This window comes from Biomphalaria glabrata, chromosome 3 (genome assembly GCF_947242115.1).
Source record: "Biomphalaria glabrata chromosome 3, xgBioGlab47.1, whole genome shotgun sequence".
Classification (NCBI taxonomy): domain Eukaryota; kingdom Metazoa; phylum Mollusca; class Gastropoda; family Planorbidae; genus Biomphalaria; species Biomphalaria glabrata.
The window spans coordinates 54,636,322-54,648,519 of record NC_074713.1 but is presented as its reverse complement, the minus strand read 5'-3'; the positions used below and the strand labels follow the sequence as shown (position 1 = coordinate 54,648,519).

Genomic DNA, 12,198 nt, shown 5'->3' with positions numbered 1-12,198 from the left:
CACTGCCTTATCTTAATCCACCTTAGGCAGCCCCTATTATCACTGCAGCCCAACAAAACCAATACTGAATGGTGAACAACTGAAGAGAACAGCACAACAGCTCAGCAACGAAAATTTGGCTAGAAGAAGAACATTATAGACCTACATATAGGTCATTAAAGTGTATATGAGTTACTAATGATTTACCCAGAACATTTACTTTTCAAAAGAAGTCAGAATTCATATTGTGTGCTCATGATTTTACTTTTTTAAAAAAATTATAAGATAATTTTTAATGGTCCAATCAAATGGAAATTCAGTTAGACTACTATTGACCACATCAGCTTAACTACGGGGTACCGTAACAATGACAATATAGATGCAAATACAAACAACATTCACACACGAAACACATACACACTTATAACCAGGGCTTTTATGAACTTCTCGATGACGACAGATGATCTTGTAACACTCTGACCGAAAGAGGGATAAAGGAGTTTTTAAATCTTTCTGTTTAAGTCCTAATGGAAAGGAGACGACCAATTCTTCCAGATCTGATGTAACAGTGGTTTAATGGGTGCAGGTCTTAAGAATCGTGAGTGTTTTGGAAAGGCATCTTTCATTGAAAAGTTCTTCAATAGATTGTAGCTGAGTTTAAGACACGATACGGTTCATTAGATACTTGACCAATGAATACGATTTCTTCTAGGGGTTAGGAATGAGGGAAATAATGGAGATTCATGAATAAAAAACATGCCAAAAATAACAACCATTAAAGTTCTGTAAGTAAGTCTAGATCAGGGGTGAGCAATCTTTTTCCATCGAGGGCCACATAAAAAAAAATTGGGAATGGAGGGCCGCACACACATATCTATATCATGCCTTTAGATACAAGTATTTTTTATTCATTAGTGGATATCTATTAAAGCTTTTGAAAAAGTGTAGGGGCCTCTACAAAAATCTTGACCCGGGCCTCCACATTCTTAAATCTGGCCTATATATATATATATATATATATATATATATATATATATATATATATATATATATATATATATATATATATATATAAAGTGTGGCGCCCATAAAACTCCCGTAGAGGAACAGACTTGCTTTCTCTTTTAGGTCATAATTCGCTTGGAGGTATATATATGTCCTGTGGAGCTGAATCAACTTCTGCACTAAATGGTGAACTGAGGGTATTGACATCTGGTTCCAAGTTCTCGGCATCTTAAAATTTGCTTTCAAATTCCACAATCCAGAAATCCAAATGTCTTGTACGTTTAAACCATTTCACTAGAAATAGTTTCACCTTTTGGACTCGAAGATGACAGTAAAGTCCAATCCTCGTTTTCAAAAGCCGGCCGCATACGTGGGTGGGTTTTTGTCAGTTGCAGATAGGCCTGCTTCTTCTTTCAACTTTTTGTTGGTTCGGCGCTCTTTTACCCTTGCTATTCTTTTTGCCAGAGCCGCACCATGTGGAGAGAGATTTAGATAAAATAAATCTGACCTCAGCTCTGAAAGAAAAGCAAGCTGGTTCTTCTACCACCAAAACAAATGCCTAATTCACTTGCGTTGCACATGGGCGGGGTGGCTGAGTGGCAAAACGCTTGGCTTGAATTTCGAACCAGCAGATCCCGGGTTCGAAACTCGTCGAAGACTGGGATTTTAAATTTTCTGGATTCTTAGGACGTCCCTGAGTCCACCCAAACTCTAATAAGTACCTGACTTTATTTGGGAAAAGTAGAGGCGATTGGTCGTTATGCTGACCAGATGACACCCTCACCAATTGTCACCCATACCGATAGAAACAGATGCCCTATCTCGAGGTATGAAAGGGTTGGGAATGTTTCTCCAGAATAGGGCTCTACAGTCACGTGACAATGTGCTCTACTATCTATACTATTCTATACGAAATAAACCATAGGCGCAGAATCTTTCTACTATTAACCATTGGAAAGATGGAGAATGAGATGTAGATGAATGTCAAAAGAATATTTAAAAAAACAACATATATTTATATTCTCCTTAGTACAATGAGCGCGTTGGGTAGTTTATATAAGCTCATTCTTTTTAGTAGAAGATATGCACAATTTCCATGTTGGATTAAAAAATTTAAAACTAAAATTACGAAAGATTTTTCAGATCACGGCGAAATTAAGGTAACGTATAAAGGGGAAAGCATCAGCGGAAGCCAGTAATGTCAACCCAGATGTACATTGCTTGAAATTGAATGTGTGCTGTTTTGCGGTGATTATCATTGATTATGCGGATAGTGTTTTGATTATTTTGAAGAATTAAAATTGGGCTATTAAAAATAGAGAAATAAAATATTAGATTAAGTAGAGTCTAATATAAAGTCTAGATCTATTATTATTAAATGTATTCTTAATATTCTTATCATTTCATTATCATTATGACTGTCTCTAACTCTATGATAGTATCAGTATGACACATGTGACTACAGTACAGACTACAGTCACTACAGTCTACACTACAGTACAGTAACAGTCTAGATAAGATTGACTAGATCTATGATTTATTTATATAGATTCTATATAATATATATATATATAATATAGTCAATATAGTAAATATGAATTATTAGAATGAGATACTATGAGTATGACTTACTATGACCTATGATAATGATTAGATCTGTATAATATGTTACAATTACATATATATAATATAATAATGTACTTCATGTAGACATAGACTATGATAGACTCATGGACATGACATAGAGTTGATAGAGATACAGATAGTCAGTCACTAGTCACAGTGAGATAGTGACATCATACATTAATAGTAGATTAAGTAGATCTATGTGTTTTGCAGTTAATTTGAGTTAATAATAAATCCCCCTCTTCTATAAAAAAAAAAAAAAAAAAAATTTGCAAACGACAATCCCTAAATTCCAAGAGCTAAGGAAGATTTTGATTTTAACCCCCCCCCCCCCCTTCCAAAATTTACGGTAAAACCCCTTCTTCAATATAAAAAAAGCAAATTGCAATTAAAATTCTATGAGCGTAGCCAAAGGGGTTTTGAGTTTAACTCTTTCAGTGCGAATTATTTTGATAGAAAAAATGGAGTTTTCCGGAACGAGCACAAATTTTCAATTTAAATGCAGATTTAAGTAGTTTTGGTCTTGTTGAGAAGAGCATTATATATATATTATATATACATATTTAGAACTCAGAACTTTCTCACTCAAGGGAATAGGAACTTAATAGATACAGCGGGAAAGTTTTATGCTTACAGCATTCCCCAGACTCTCTAGCTGAGTAATAGAGGAGCATAAAATTAAATATGTTACACCACGAGTAGATTATTAAATACACCTCTGAACTCTAGATCTACCTATCTAGGCCTAATTAAAAAAAAACAACAATGTTAAGTCTAGATCTAGACTCATTTTAAAACACAATATCATCAACATTGCAACTATAAGAATTTTGAAGATGGATTACATTTTTGTGCTGTGCAATGAACTGTGATCCTCAATTGTTTCTAAGTTTTTTTGTTTTTTTTTTAACTTTTGACTTGTAGGTTTAAGAAATCTTTTTGGTTGACCAACTCTTGATGAGCTTAAGCAGGACATTGTGAGGTCCAATCTACATAATGGATCAAGAACATTCAACGCTTGGATTGAAAGATGTCTGTTATGCCCAGCAAGAACCTTTATCTCCAAATCTAAATGATGCTGAAAAAGTAGACAACGGATTTCTTTCCCAAGATCTAAATGTAGTAGAAGTCATTGAAATAGGATTCTTACCACAAGTCCTGAATTCTGTAAACTTGGATGATGATATTGGGGACTCGTCTCAAGAGCTGAATGCCATAGAATCTGAGAATGGAGGCATCCCACTTGAGCCAAGTCTTGGTGAACTATTCATAAAAGACAGAGATACAAGTCTTCAGCAAGTAAGTTGCATCACTTTGATCCTGGATTTTTCATCTTCCTTTGAACACTGGTTGTTATCTAATAGGTGTATTGGACACAATGAATTAATTACCAAATTAATTCCTTATAAATAGTGTCATGATAGGTCTATAAAGAAACAACTGAAAACCTCTAGCAAGTAGTCGATAAGTTTGATCATTTTGAGCTTCAGCAGTAACAGTGACGTGAATATTTTACAAAATGTTTGTACAATTTGTACATGTTTTGGATGTTCCTTCAGAGTTGAAGATAAATTTCTTCCTAGTTAAAACCTCGCGCAGATCAACAGGGGATGGAAATGGGCAGGGTATAAACCCAGGACCATCGAGAAATCTGAATGACATTCCAGCGCACAAACTGCACGACCAGGCAGCCACGATGCTAGTGCAAGGTAGAAATACCTAAATAATCACTCTAGAAACACATTTATAGACTTGGTTCAGACAAACAATTTCATACTAATTCTCTTTCTCCATTTATTTTTTTTTTTACTGTCTAGAATTTATCAGAACATCTTTGGCCCTTGCTTTTTCTTAAAATCTTTTTAATTATTCAAGGCTTGAGAGGCTTGGGTCCTCTCTTTCTTGAGCCCTGAACAAAAAACGTATGGTTGTATGTAACACATATATGTCTCTATACGTCAAAAACATATATAGGGCTTCCCACTCATTGAAATGAAATGCAGTAGTGGCACAGTGATTTGAAATTTGGCTTGAACTATGTAAAATAAAAACAGAAAATGCACTTTGCAATAATAGCTTGTTCAGGCCTGGGTAGCCTCAGAGCCTCTGCTACAGGGAATCCTGGTGATATGCTGCGTGCCCTAGACCTCTGTGTACCTTAGACCTATCAGAAGTTGGCACAATTCTGTTGAGAAACTTGTTTCTGTTTCCATTAGAAGCTTCATCATCCCAAAACACTTACTAAACATTTTCTATTGACTACAGTCAATATATGGTGATCAGTGCATCATATGGAGACACCTGCTCTGACTTGGGTGATCAGTGCACTATGCATAGACAGCTGCTCTGTTTTGGGTGATCATTGCACTATGCGGAGACAGCTGCTCTGTTTTGGGTGATCAGTACACTATGTGGAGACAGCTGCTCTGTTTTGGTTGATCATTGCACTATGCGGAGACAGCTGCTCTGTTTTGGGTGATCAGTGCACTATGTGGAGACAGCTGCTCTGTTTTGGTTGATCATTGCACTATGCGGAGACAGCTGCTCTGTTTTGGGTGATCATTGCACTATGCGGAGACAGCTGCTCTGTTTTGGGTGATCAGTGCACTATGTGGAGACAGCTGCTCTGTTTTGGTTGATCATTGCACTATGCGGAGACAGGTGCTCTGTTTTGGGTGATCAGTGCACTATGCGGAGACAGCTGCTCTGTTTTGGTTGATCATTGCACTATGCGGAGACAGCTGCTCTGTTTTGGTTGATCATTGCACTATGCAGAGACAGCTGCTCTGTTTTGGGTGATCATTGCACTATGCAGAGACAGCTGCTCTGTTTTGGGTGATCATTGCACTATGCGGAGACAGCTGCTCTGTTTTGGGTGATCAGCGCATCATGTGGAGACAGCTGCTCTGTTTTGGGTGATCAGTGCACTATGTGGAGACAGCTGCCCCATTATTTAGTTAGTTCAGTGGTTCATGTGGAGACATAAATGCTCCAATGCAGGTCATATAGTAGAAAACAATGGCTTCAACACCATCCATTATAATCATCACATCAGATCATAGTCTGCACAAAAGTCTTGAGTTTACTCTAGTTGAGTTTTAGTCCTGAAACTCAAAGGAGAACTCAAAAGTTTGGTGTTACTGTGACACAATTTTGTTGTCAACATTAATAAAATATTGTAACTACTAAACCTAATTTTGGGGGGGGGGGTATTTTTTTAAATTAACTTTTTTTTTTCTATTACCACCAGGATGATTCTCAAATCTCTGTTAGATGGCCAATCACTGACAAACAGCCCAAAGATTGGAAAACACAAGAGCATGTTAAGAAATCTGTTCAACCTTTGATGAAAAAGAAAGTGAACAATTCCAGATCTTCTGCGGCATTGTTGACTTGTAAGATTTGCCACAAAAAATTTTCTACTAAATCAAGTTTGAACCGCCACAGAGTTGTCCATACAGGAGAAAAGCCTTATGAGTGTCAGATATGTCAGTCAAAGTTTTCCTATGTAGTCGACTTGCGAGGGCACATGATGAGCCATACAGGTGACCACCCTTTCAGATGTACTGTTTGCGGTAAAGGATGTCGTAATTCTACAGATTTTCAAAAGCACAGCTTGAAGCACACAAAAGTAAAAGCTTTTCAATGTGACGTGTGCCATAAAAGGTACAAAACAAATACCAGTTTAAAATTGCACCAAATAGTACACAGTGAACAGGCCAAGAGATTCCAGTGTCTGCTTTGCAATAGACTATTTCTTCATCCCACTATTTTAAGAGTGCACGTCTCTAGACATGTCGAGGACAGACCAAACGAGTGCTTGGTCTGCAAGAAAGTTTTTAGAAAACTTTCTAGTCTCAAGGACCATCAAAAACTTCACGAAGAAAAGCGGTTCAAGTGTCCTGTTTGCTCAAAAGCATTTCACAATCAGTCGCAGTTGAAAAGACACAGCTCAACCCACTCTGGACAACTCTTCGAATGTCTCATTTGCCATTGGTCGTATAAGAACAGCTTTAATTTTGAAAAACATCAAGAATTGCACAAGAACGTTGGGGAACAATACAAGTGCAATCTTTGTGAACTGCCGTTTGTCTGCTCTGAGCATTTGAAAATCCACATCAACACTCATAATGGGAATCGTTCCAAATGTGAACTCTGCGACAAAGAGTTAGCTAACATCTATAAATTACGTAGGCACAAGAAGCATGTTCATTCGAAAGCACGTTTTGGACAGCCCAATTTAAATCCTACACAAGAATCTGACAAAAGACACACACTAGAAATTATAGCTTCGGAACTAGCAGACAATGGACAAGTATCTTCACAACCTTCAACAGACCTTAATGTAATAGCATACCAAGTAAGTGGTGTTTCAAACATTTAAACTAAATCAAATGTTAAGCTCCATTAATTAACCAAGTGCTTAGCTCCATTAATGAACCGAGCATTGAACTCTTTTAATAAATGAAGTGTTAAGATCCATTAGCTGTGATATATCTGTAATCTTGTACCTTTTAAAATGTACGCTTGATATTTCCCAATGTTTCTTTAACCCTTTCCGGTCGAATGTCCCACTGGGTGGGACATTTTTTTTTTTCCTGTTCTGGTCGAATGTCCCACCCAGTGGGCCATAATAATTTGGCTTGAATTTAAGTTAAATATCAAACTTTTTGTTCCACTTCCTGATTCCTAAATTTTTAAATTACTATTTTATAAAGCAGAAAGTAAATGATAATCATGAAATTATTCTAAAAAATAAATAAAATAGCTTGACCAAGATCGTTTTTCACAGCATCAAAGGCGGTGCGGAAGGGGGGGGGCAGGAGGGGGGTCTGACCAGAGACTAAAAAAAATTCCAATATTTCATAGCTAACTTTCCAAACAGAAAGACTAAAGACTGCATTGTTTGCAGTAACAGAAAAACACCAGGCAGTGGGTGTAACTAAGACAGTATTCTAGTGTGAAACTTACTCTCAGTTGGTCAGTTACGTCACCCTGGAGTGCACCCTCGGGAGTGCTTCAAAAAGTACCATCCACAAATAAATTTTCAAAACTAAACATTCAGACATCATGTTTGGAACATTTTTCGTTGTTATAAATAAAATATTTAAAAAAAACAACAACTGGATGTCTGTTTTATTTGATTTTTCTAATTTCTTGTAAAATACTATGAATCAGATAGAATTTAATTCAGACCTGGCTGCAAACTCCTCAAAAAATAAAAATGACTGGTAAGGGTTAAAGATAAAAAGGACAAAGCCTCATTGTATAAATAGAGAGAACAATTAAATTTGTATTCTCTGAGTGAATATTTATGTTTATAGTTTATAGGGAATCTTGTGCGGCAATTTTTGGTTAATCTTAGTCAAAGAAATACACAGATAAACACACAGCGACGCTTGAGTTGTCAGACTGTTTGCAGTCTGAAAAAAAATTATCTGAAAGTATACAAATGTTTTGACAACCCATTTCCCAACATCACATAGACCGGCGGTTCTCAACCTTTTAGTCTCGGCGACCCCTTTTTACAACCCCCCCCCCCCACACACACACAGCAATAGAAGAGTAGACAATAACAATCCATTTTTTCGAGGGTCTCAGGTGACCCCTGGCAAATCGTCAATCAACCCCCAAAGGGGTCGCGACCCACAGGTTGGAGAACCCCTGACATAGACTATTGTTAGAAGATAAAACTAAACTTTGAAAGACTATTGCGCTACATAGAGTTCTAATGCATTCACTTTATATTCACCAGGGCGGAGCTTCTTTAAATACAGACGGCAAACAACAAGGCACTGTTGAAATCAACTGTCCAAATGATAACCAACATGGAAGCATTGTTATGAATGGTATGAAAGATCTAGGCACTGCTGATATCAGAGGCCTAGACAGCAAGGCATTCCCTAGAGCTCAAATGCGTGACATTGGAAAAGAAAACGAATGGAGGTGTCAAATCTGCAACAATACGTTTGTAAGTGAAACAAATTTACAAAATCACCAAAGTCTTCATATCTCAAACTGGAAATGTGACATTTGTGGGAGGGTATTGCTGACTGATTCATCATTACAAAAACACAAATTGATTCATACTGCCGAGAAACCCTTTGAGTGCCCGATTTGCCAGAAAAAATTTTCTCAAAGTGCGCAATTAAAATACCACAGCCGTGTACACGCTGAAGAAAAACGGTTTAAATGTTTAACATGCCACAAAAGCTTTAAACACAACTCAACTTTGCAAGAGCACACTAGGATTCATACAGGAGAGAAACCTTTCAAGTGTTCACTTTGTGCAAATACATTTTCTACACGGAAAAAGTTACAAATGCATGGCTTGAAACATCAAAATCCTTTTAAATGCTTGACTTGCAATAAAACATTTTCTTGTAGCTTAGCCCTAAACCGGCACAAGACGGTTCATACTGGAGAGAAACCCTTTGAGTGCCCAATTTGCCAGAAAACATTTTCTCAAAGTGCACAATTAAAATACCACAGCCGTGTCCATGCTGAACAAAAACGGTTTAAATGTTTAACATGCCACAAAAGCTTTAAACACAACTCAACTTTGCAAGAGCACATTAGGATTCATACAGGAGAGAAACCTTTCAAGTGTTCAGTTTGTGCAAATACATTTTCCACACGGAAAAAGTTACAACATCACGGCTTGAAACATCAAAATCCTTTTAAATGCTTGACTTGCAATAAAACATTTTTTTGTAGCTTAGCCCTAAACCGGCACAAGACGATTCATACTGGGGAGAAGCCCTTTGAGTGCCCGATTTGCAAGAAGACATTTACTTATCGTGCAAATTTAAAAACTCATAGCCGTGTCCATGGTTATGATGCAGGAAAGTGTTTTAAATGTGCAGTATGTCATAAAGGCTTTAACTTCAATGCAACTTTGCAAGAGCACACTAGGATTCATACAGGAGAGAAACCGTTTGAGTGTTCAATTTGTAAGACGAGCTTTTCTACACGGAGAAAGTTAAAAAAGCACAAAATGCGCCATCTTGGGGTCCGACCATACGAATGTCCCATTTGCAAGAAAGCATACTTTGAAAGTAAGTCACTGAAACTCCATAGCTTTACACATGCTGATGAAAAACCTTTTAAATGCTCAATATGTCCTAAACAATTTGCATTGGAAAGAAGCTTTAACAAACACATTAGGATTCATACTAAAGAGAAACCAGCTGAGGGAGACAAATCCTTTGAATGTTCCATATGCATGAAAACCTTTCATTGCAGTCGCAGTCTGAAAATTCACAGCCATTTACATTTTGATGATAAACCTTTTAAATGTTCAATTTGTCACAAAGGATTCACCCTAAAGAGAACTTTACAGGAGCACAGTATGATTCACACCGGAAAGAAACCCTTTGAATGTCATGTGTGCAAGAAAGCCTTTTCTAACAAGTATAGATTAAACACGCACAGCTCCATACATTTTAAAGAAGTCGCAAAAACAACTGATAAAGAAAACATGTCTACCCAGCTGTCAGGAGAAGCTTGTGATGGCCTGATTCAAACAAATCTTTCAAAACATACAAATGACAACACACATGATGTAAGTTTGTTTTGTTTTTTTAATTTTTTCTTAAAAGTTATTAGGATACTCTGTTGCTGCCTACTATCACATTGTGTCTGTTGGCCATTTTACTACAATTGCTTCATAAGCTCCAACTTGTTTGGTTTTATTGACCTCCCCCCCCTCTGTAAGGCCCTTTGGTTTGTCAGCTAAACAAATTGGGTTAAGAGTTATAAACAACATTAAATATTTTTAAATACCCCTTTTGTATAGAGAGGTATCATGCTATGTATATGCAGATGAAAAAAGTCTCTCCAAAAATAGGTGTGGGCCACAGCGAAAAATGCTATATGTGATGAGGTATGGTTGCTTTAAGACTGAAGGCAGCCGATGTACCAACTGGGTACATGTTACTTGGTTATTATATATATATATATATATATATATATATATATATAATATTATAGCTTTTATATAGCGCTACTTTCATGCTTATAGCATGCTCAGGGCGCTTTGGTCCAATCTCATTTGTGGACCAGTGGGGGGGAGGGGGTATCTAGGAGTTGGTTTTCCGTGCTGCCTTTAGGCGCTCAGTAAATGCAACTATGATTAATTGGCTACTTGGTCTAGTATGTGTGCATTGGGCTGTTGTCTTGGTGGTCCAGAGTTTGAACCCTGTCTACTTCCAACCCTTGAGATTCTGTAGGAGGTTTGAACTGGGGCTTAATAATCTTCATTTCTAAAGGGACATCTAAAACTTATAAAACAAAATTAAACAACGTGGCTAATGACCCCCCCGCTAATGTTGCCTATGATGATAGATGTACATCTGGGCAGATAATTATTGTTTGAAAAATGTACAACTGGATAAATGGACTACAGTTACCATTCTACTCAATGATAGACAGTTTTTTTTTTTTTTAGGGATTTCATGAACAAATAGGTTAACTTGACTATTGGTATAGATTGTTAGTATACATTCTATTCATATTCTATTTAACAGGGTCAACTGTCATGCACTACAGACAAATTACAGACAGAAGTTTTAGGAGAAGCTACTTTTGTAAAGAGCAGTACTGCTGTTACTCGGAATGGAAAATCATTGCAGTGTGTCATGTGCAACAAGCAGTTTCAGAATAGCTGCGATCTAAACGCGCACAATCAGATTCATTTTGAGGAGCAAATATTCAGATGTCTTATTTGCAGTTCTGAATTTACGCACCGACGAGCTTGGCAGCTCCATCTTTCAAGTCATTCCGGAGAACGAGAATTCAGCTGCTCAACGTGTAGTAAAGATTTTACTAGTCGATTGCCCTGGAGACAGCACTATCTGCGGCATGTAGAAATCAAGCCTTTTCGATGTCTTATTTGCAAGAAAACTATACATTACAACAGCACCGGGCATAAACGGTTGCATAATACTAAAAGCACTTTTCACTGTAGGATATGCAATAAGGTATGTAACCAAACTTCCAAAGCCTCTCATATGCATAATTATACTGGGGTGCAGAGACCCTTCCAATGTCTGCTTTGCAGTAAAGCATTCATTTTAGAGGCCCATTTGAAAAGACATTGGCTAACTCACACTGGGGACAAGCCATTCAAGTGTGCCGTATGCATGAGAGAATATGCTGACAAAAAGAAAATGCTTCGCCATCAGCTGAAACACGAACGCGAGAGCGGCTTGATGACGTGCCATCTTTGCAATCAGGACTTCACCCGCTTCCAACAGCTTGAAAGTCACATTCTGTGGCATCTTGGGAAAAAAACATTCCATTGCCTTGTGTGCAATATAATGTACCGAAACAAGGGGTGTCTCTTCAAGCATGTGGAGAAACACGTTCTGGAGACCAAAGCCCCCAACCCATCGTTTGAATTAGTGTCCAAGATATTTTTTGACCCTGGCTAATATAGTTTGTAGAATATCTGATTCTAAAAGCAAGTTATAATGAAACAGGAAACCTCTAGGGATTTTTTTTTTTTTTATCAAGCTGGGCCCTTTGGTATTTTTTTTTTTAGTCCTTGTTCAGTGGTAAAATATTTTGGGTACTATTTTTACAATG

General features: G+C 37.3%; 1 protein-coding gene across 1 annotated transcript; it reads left to right on the top strand.

Moving 5' to 3' along the window:
* The first annotated feature begins 2,158 nt into the window (after window positions 1-2,158).
* Window positions 2,159-12,118, top strand: LOC106054484 (zinc finger protein 62 homolog). The gene is made up of 5 exons (XM_013210364.2): window positions 2,159-2,232; window positions 3,535-3,909; window positions 5,861-6,970; window positions 8,366-10,174; window positions 11,139-12,118. Exons 2-5 carry the CDS (start codon window positions 3,607-3,609, stop codon window positions 12,042-12,044), a joined length of 4,128 nt encoding a protein of 1,375 aa, XP_013065818.2. The 5' UTR covers window positions 2,159-2,232; window positions 3,535-3,606; the 3' UTR covers window positions 12,045-12,118.
* The last annotated feature ends 80 nt before the right edge of the window (window positions 12,119-12,198 follow it).

Excerpts from the sequence above, each read along its gene's own strand:
- LOC106054484 (XM_013210364.2), top strand. The coding sequence starts at position 3,607 with ATGGATCAAGAACATTCAACGCTTGGATTGAAAGATGTCTGTTATGCC. Across the intron at positions 3,910-5,860 it reads GAGATACAAGTCTTCAGCAA|GATGATTCTCAAATCTCTGT; the intron begins GTAAGTTGCATC and ends TATTACCACCAG. Across the intron at positions 6,971-8,365 it reads TTAATGTAATAGCATACCAA|GGCGGAGCTTCTTTAAATAC; the intron begins GTAAGTGGTGTT and ends TATATTCACCAG.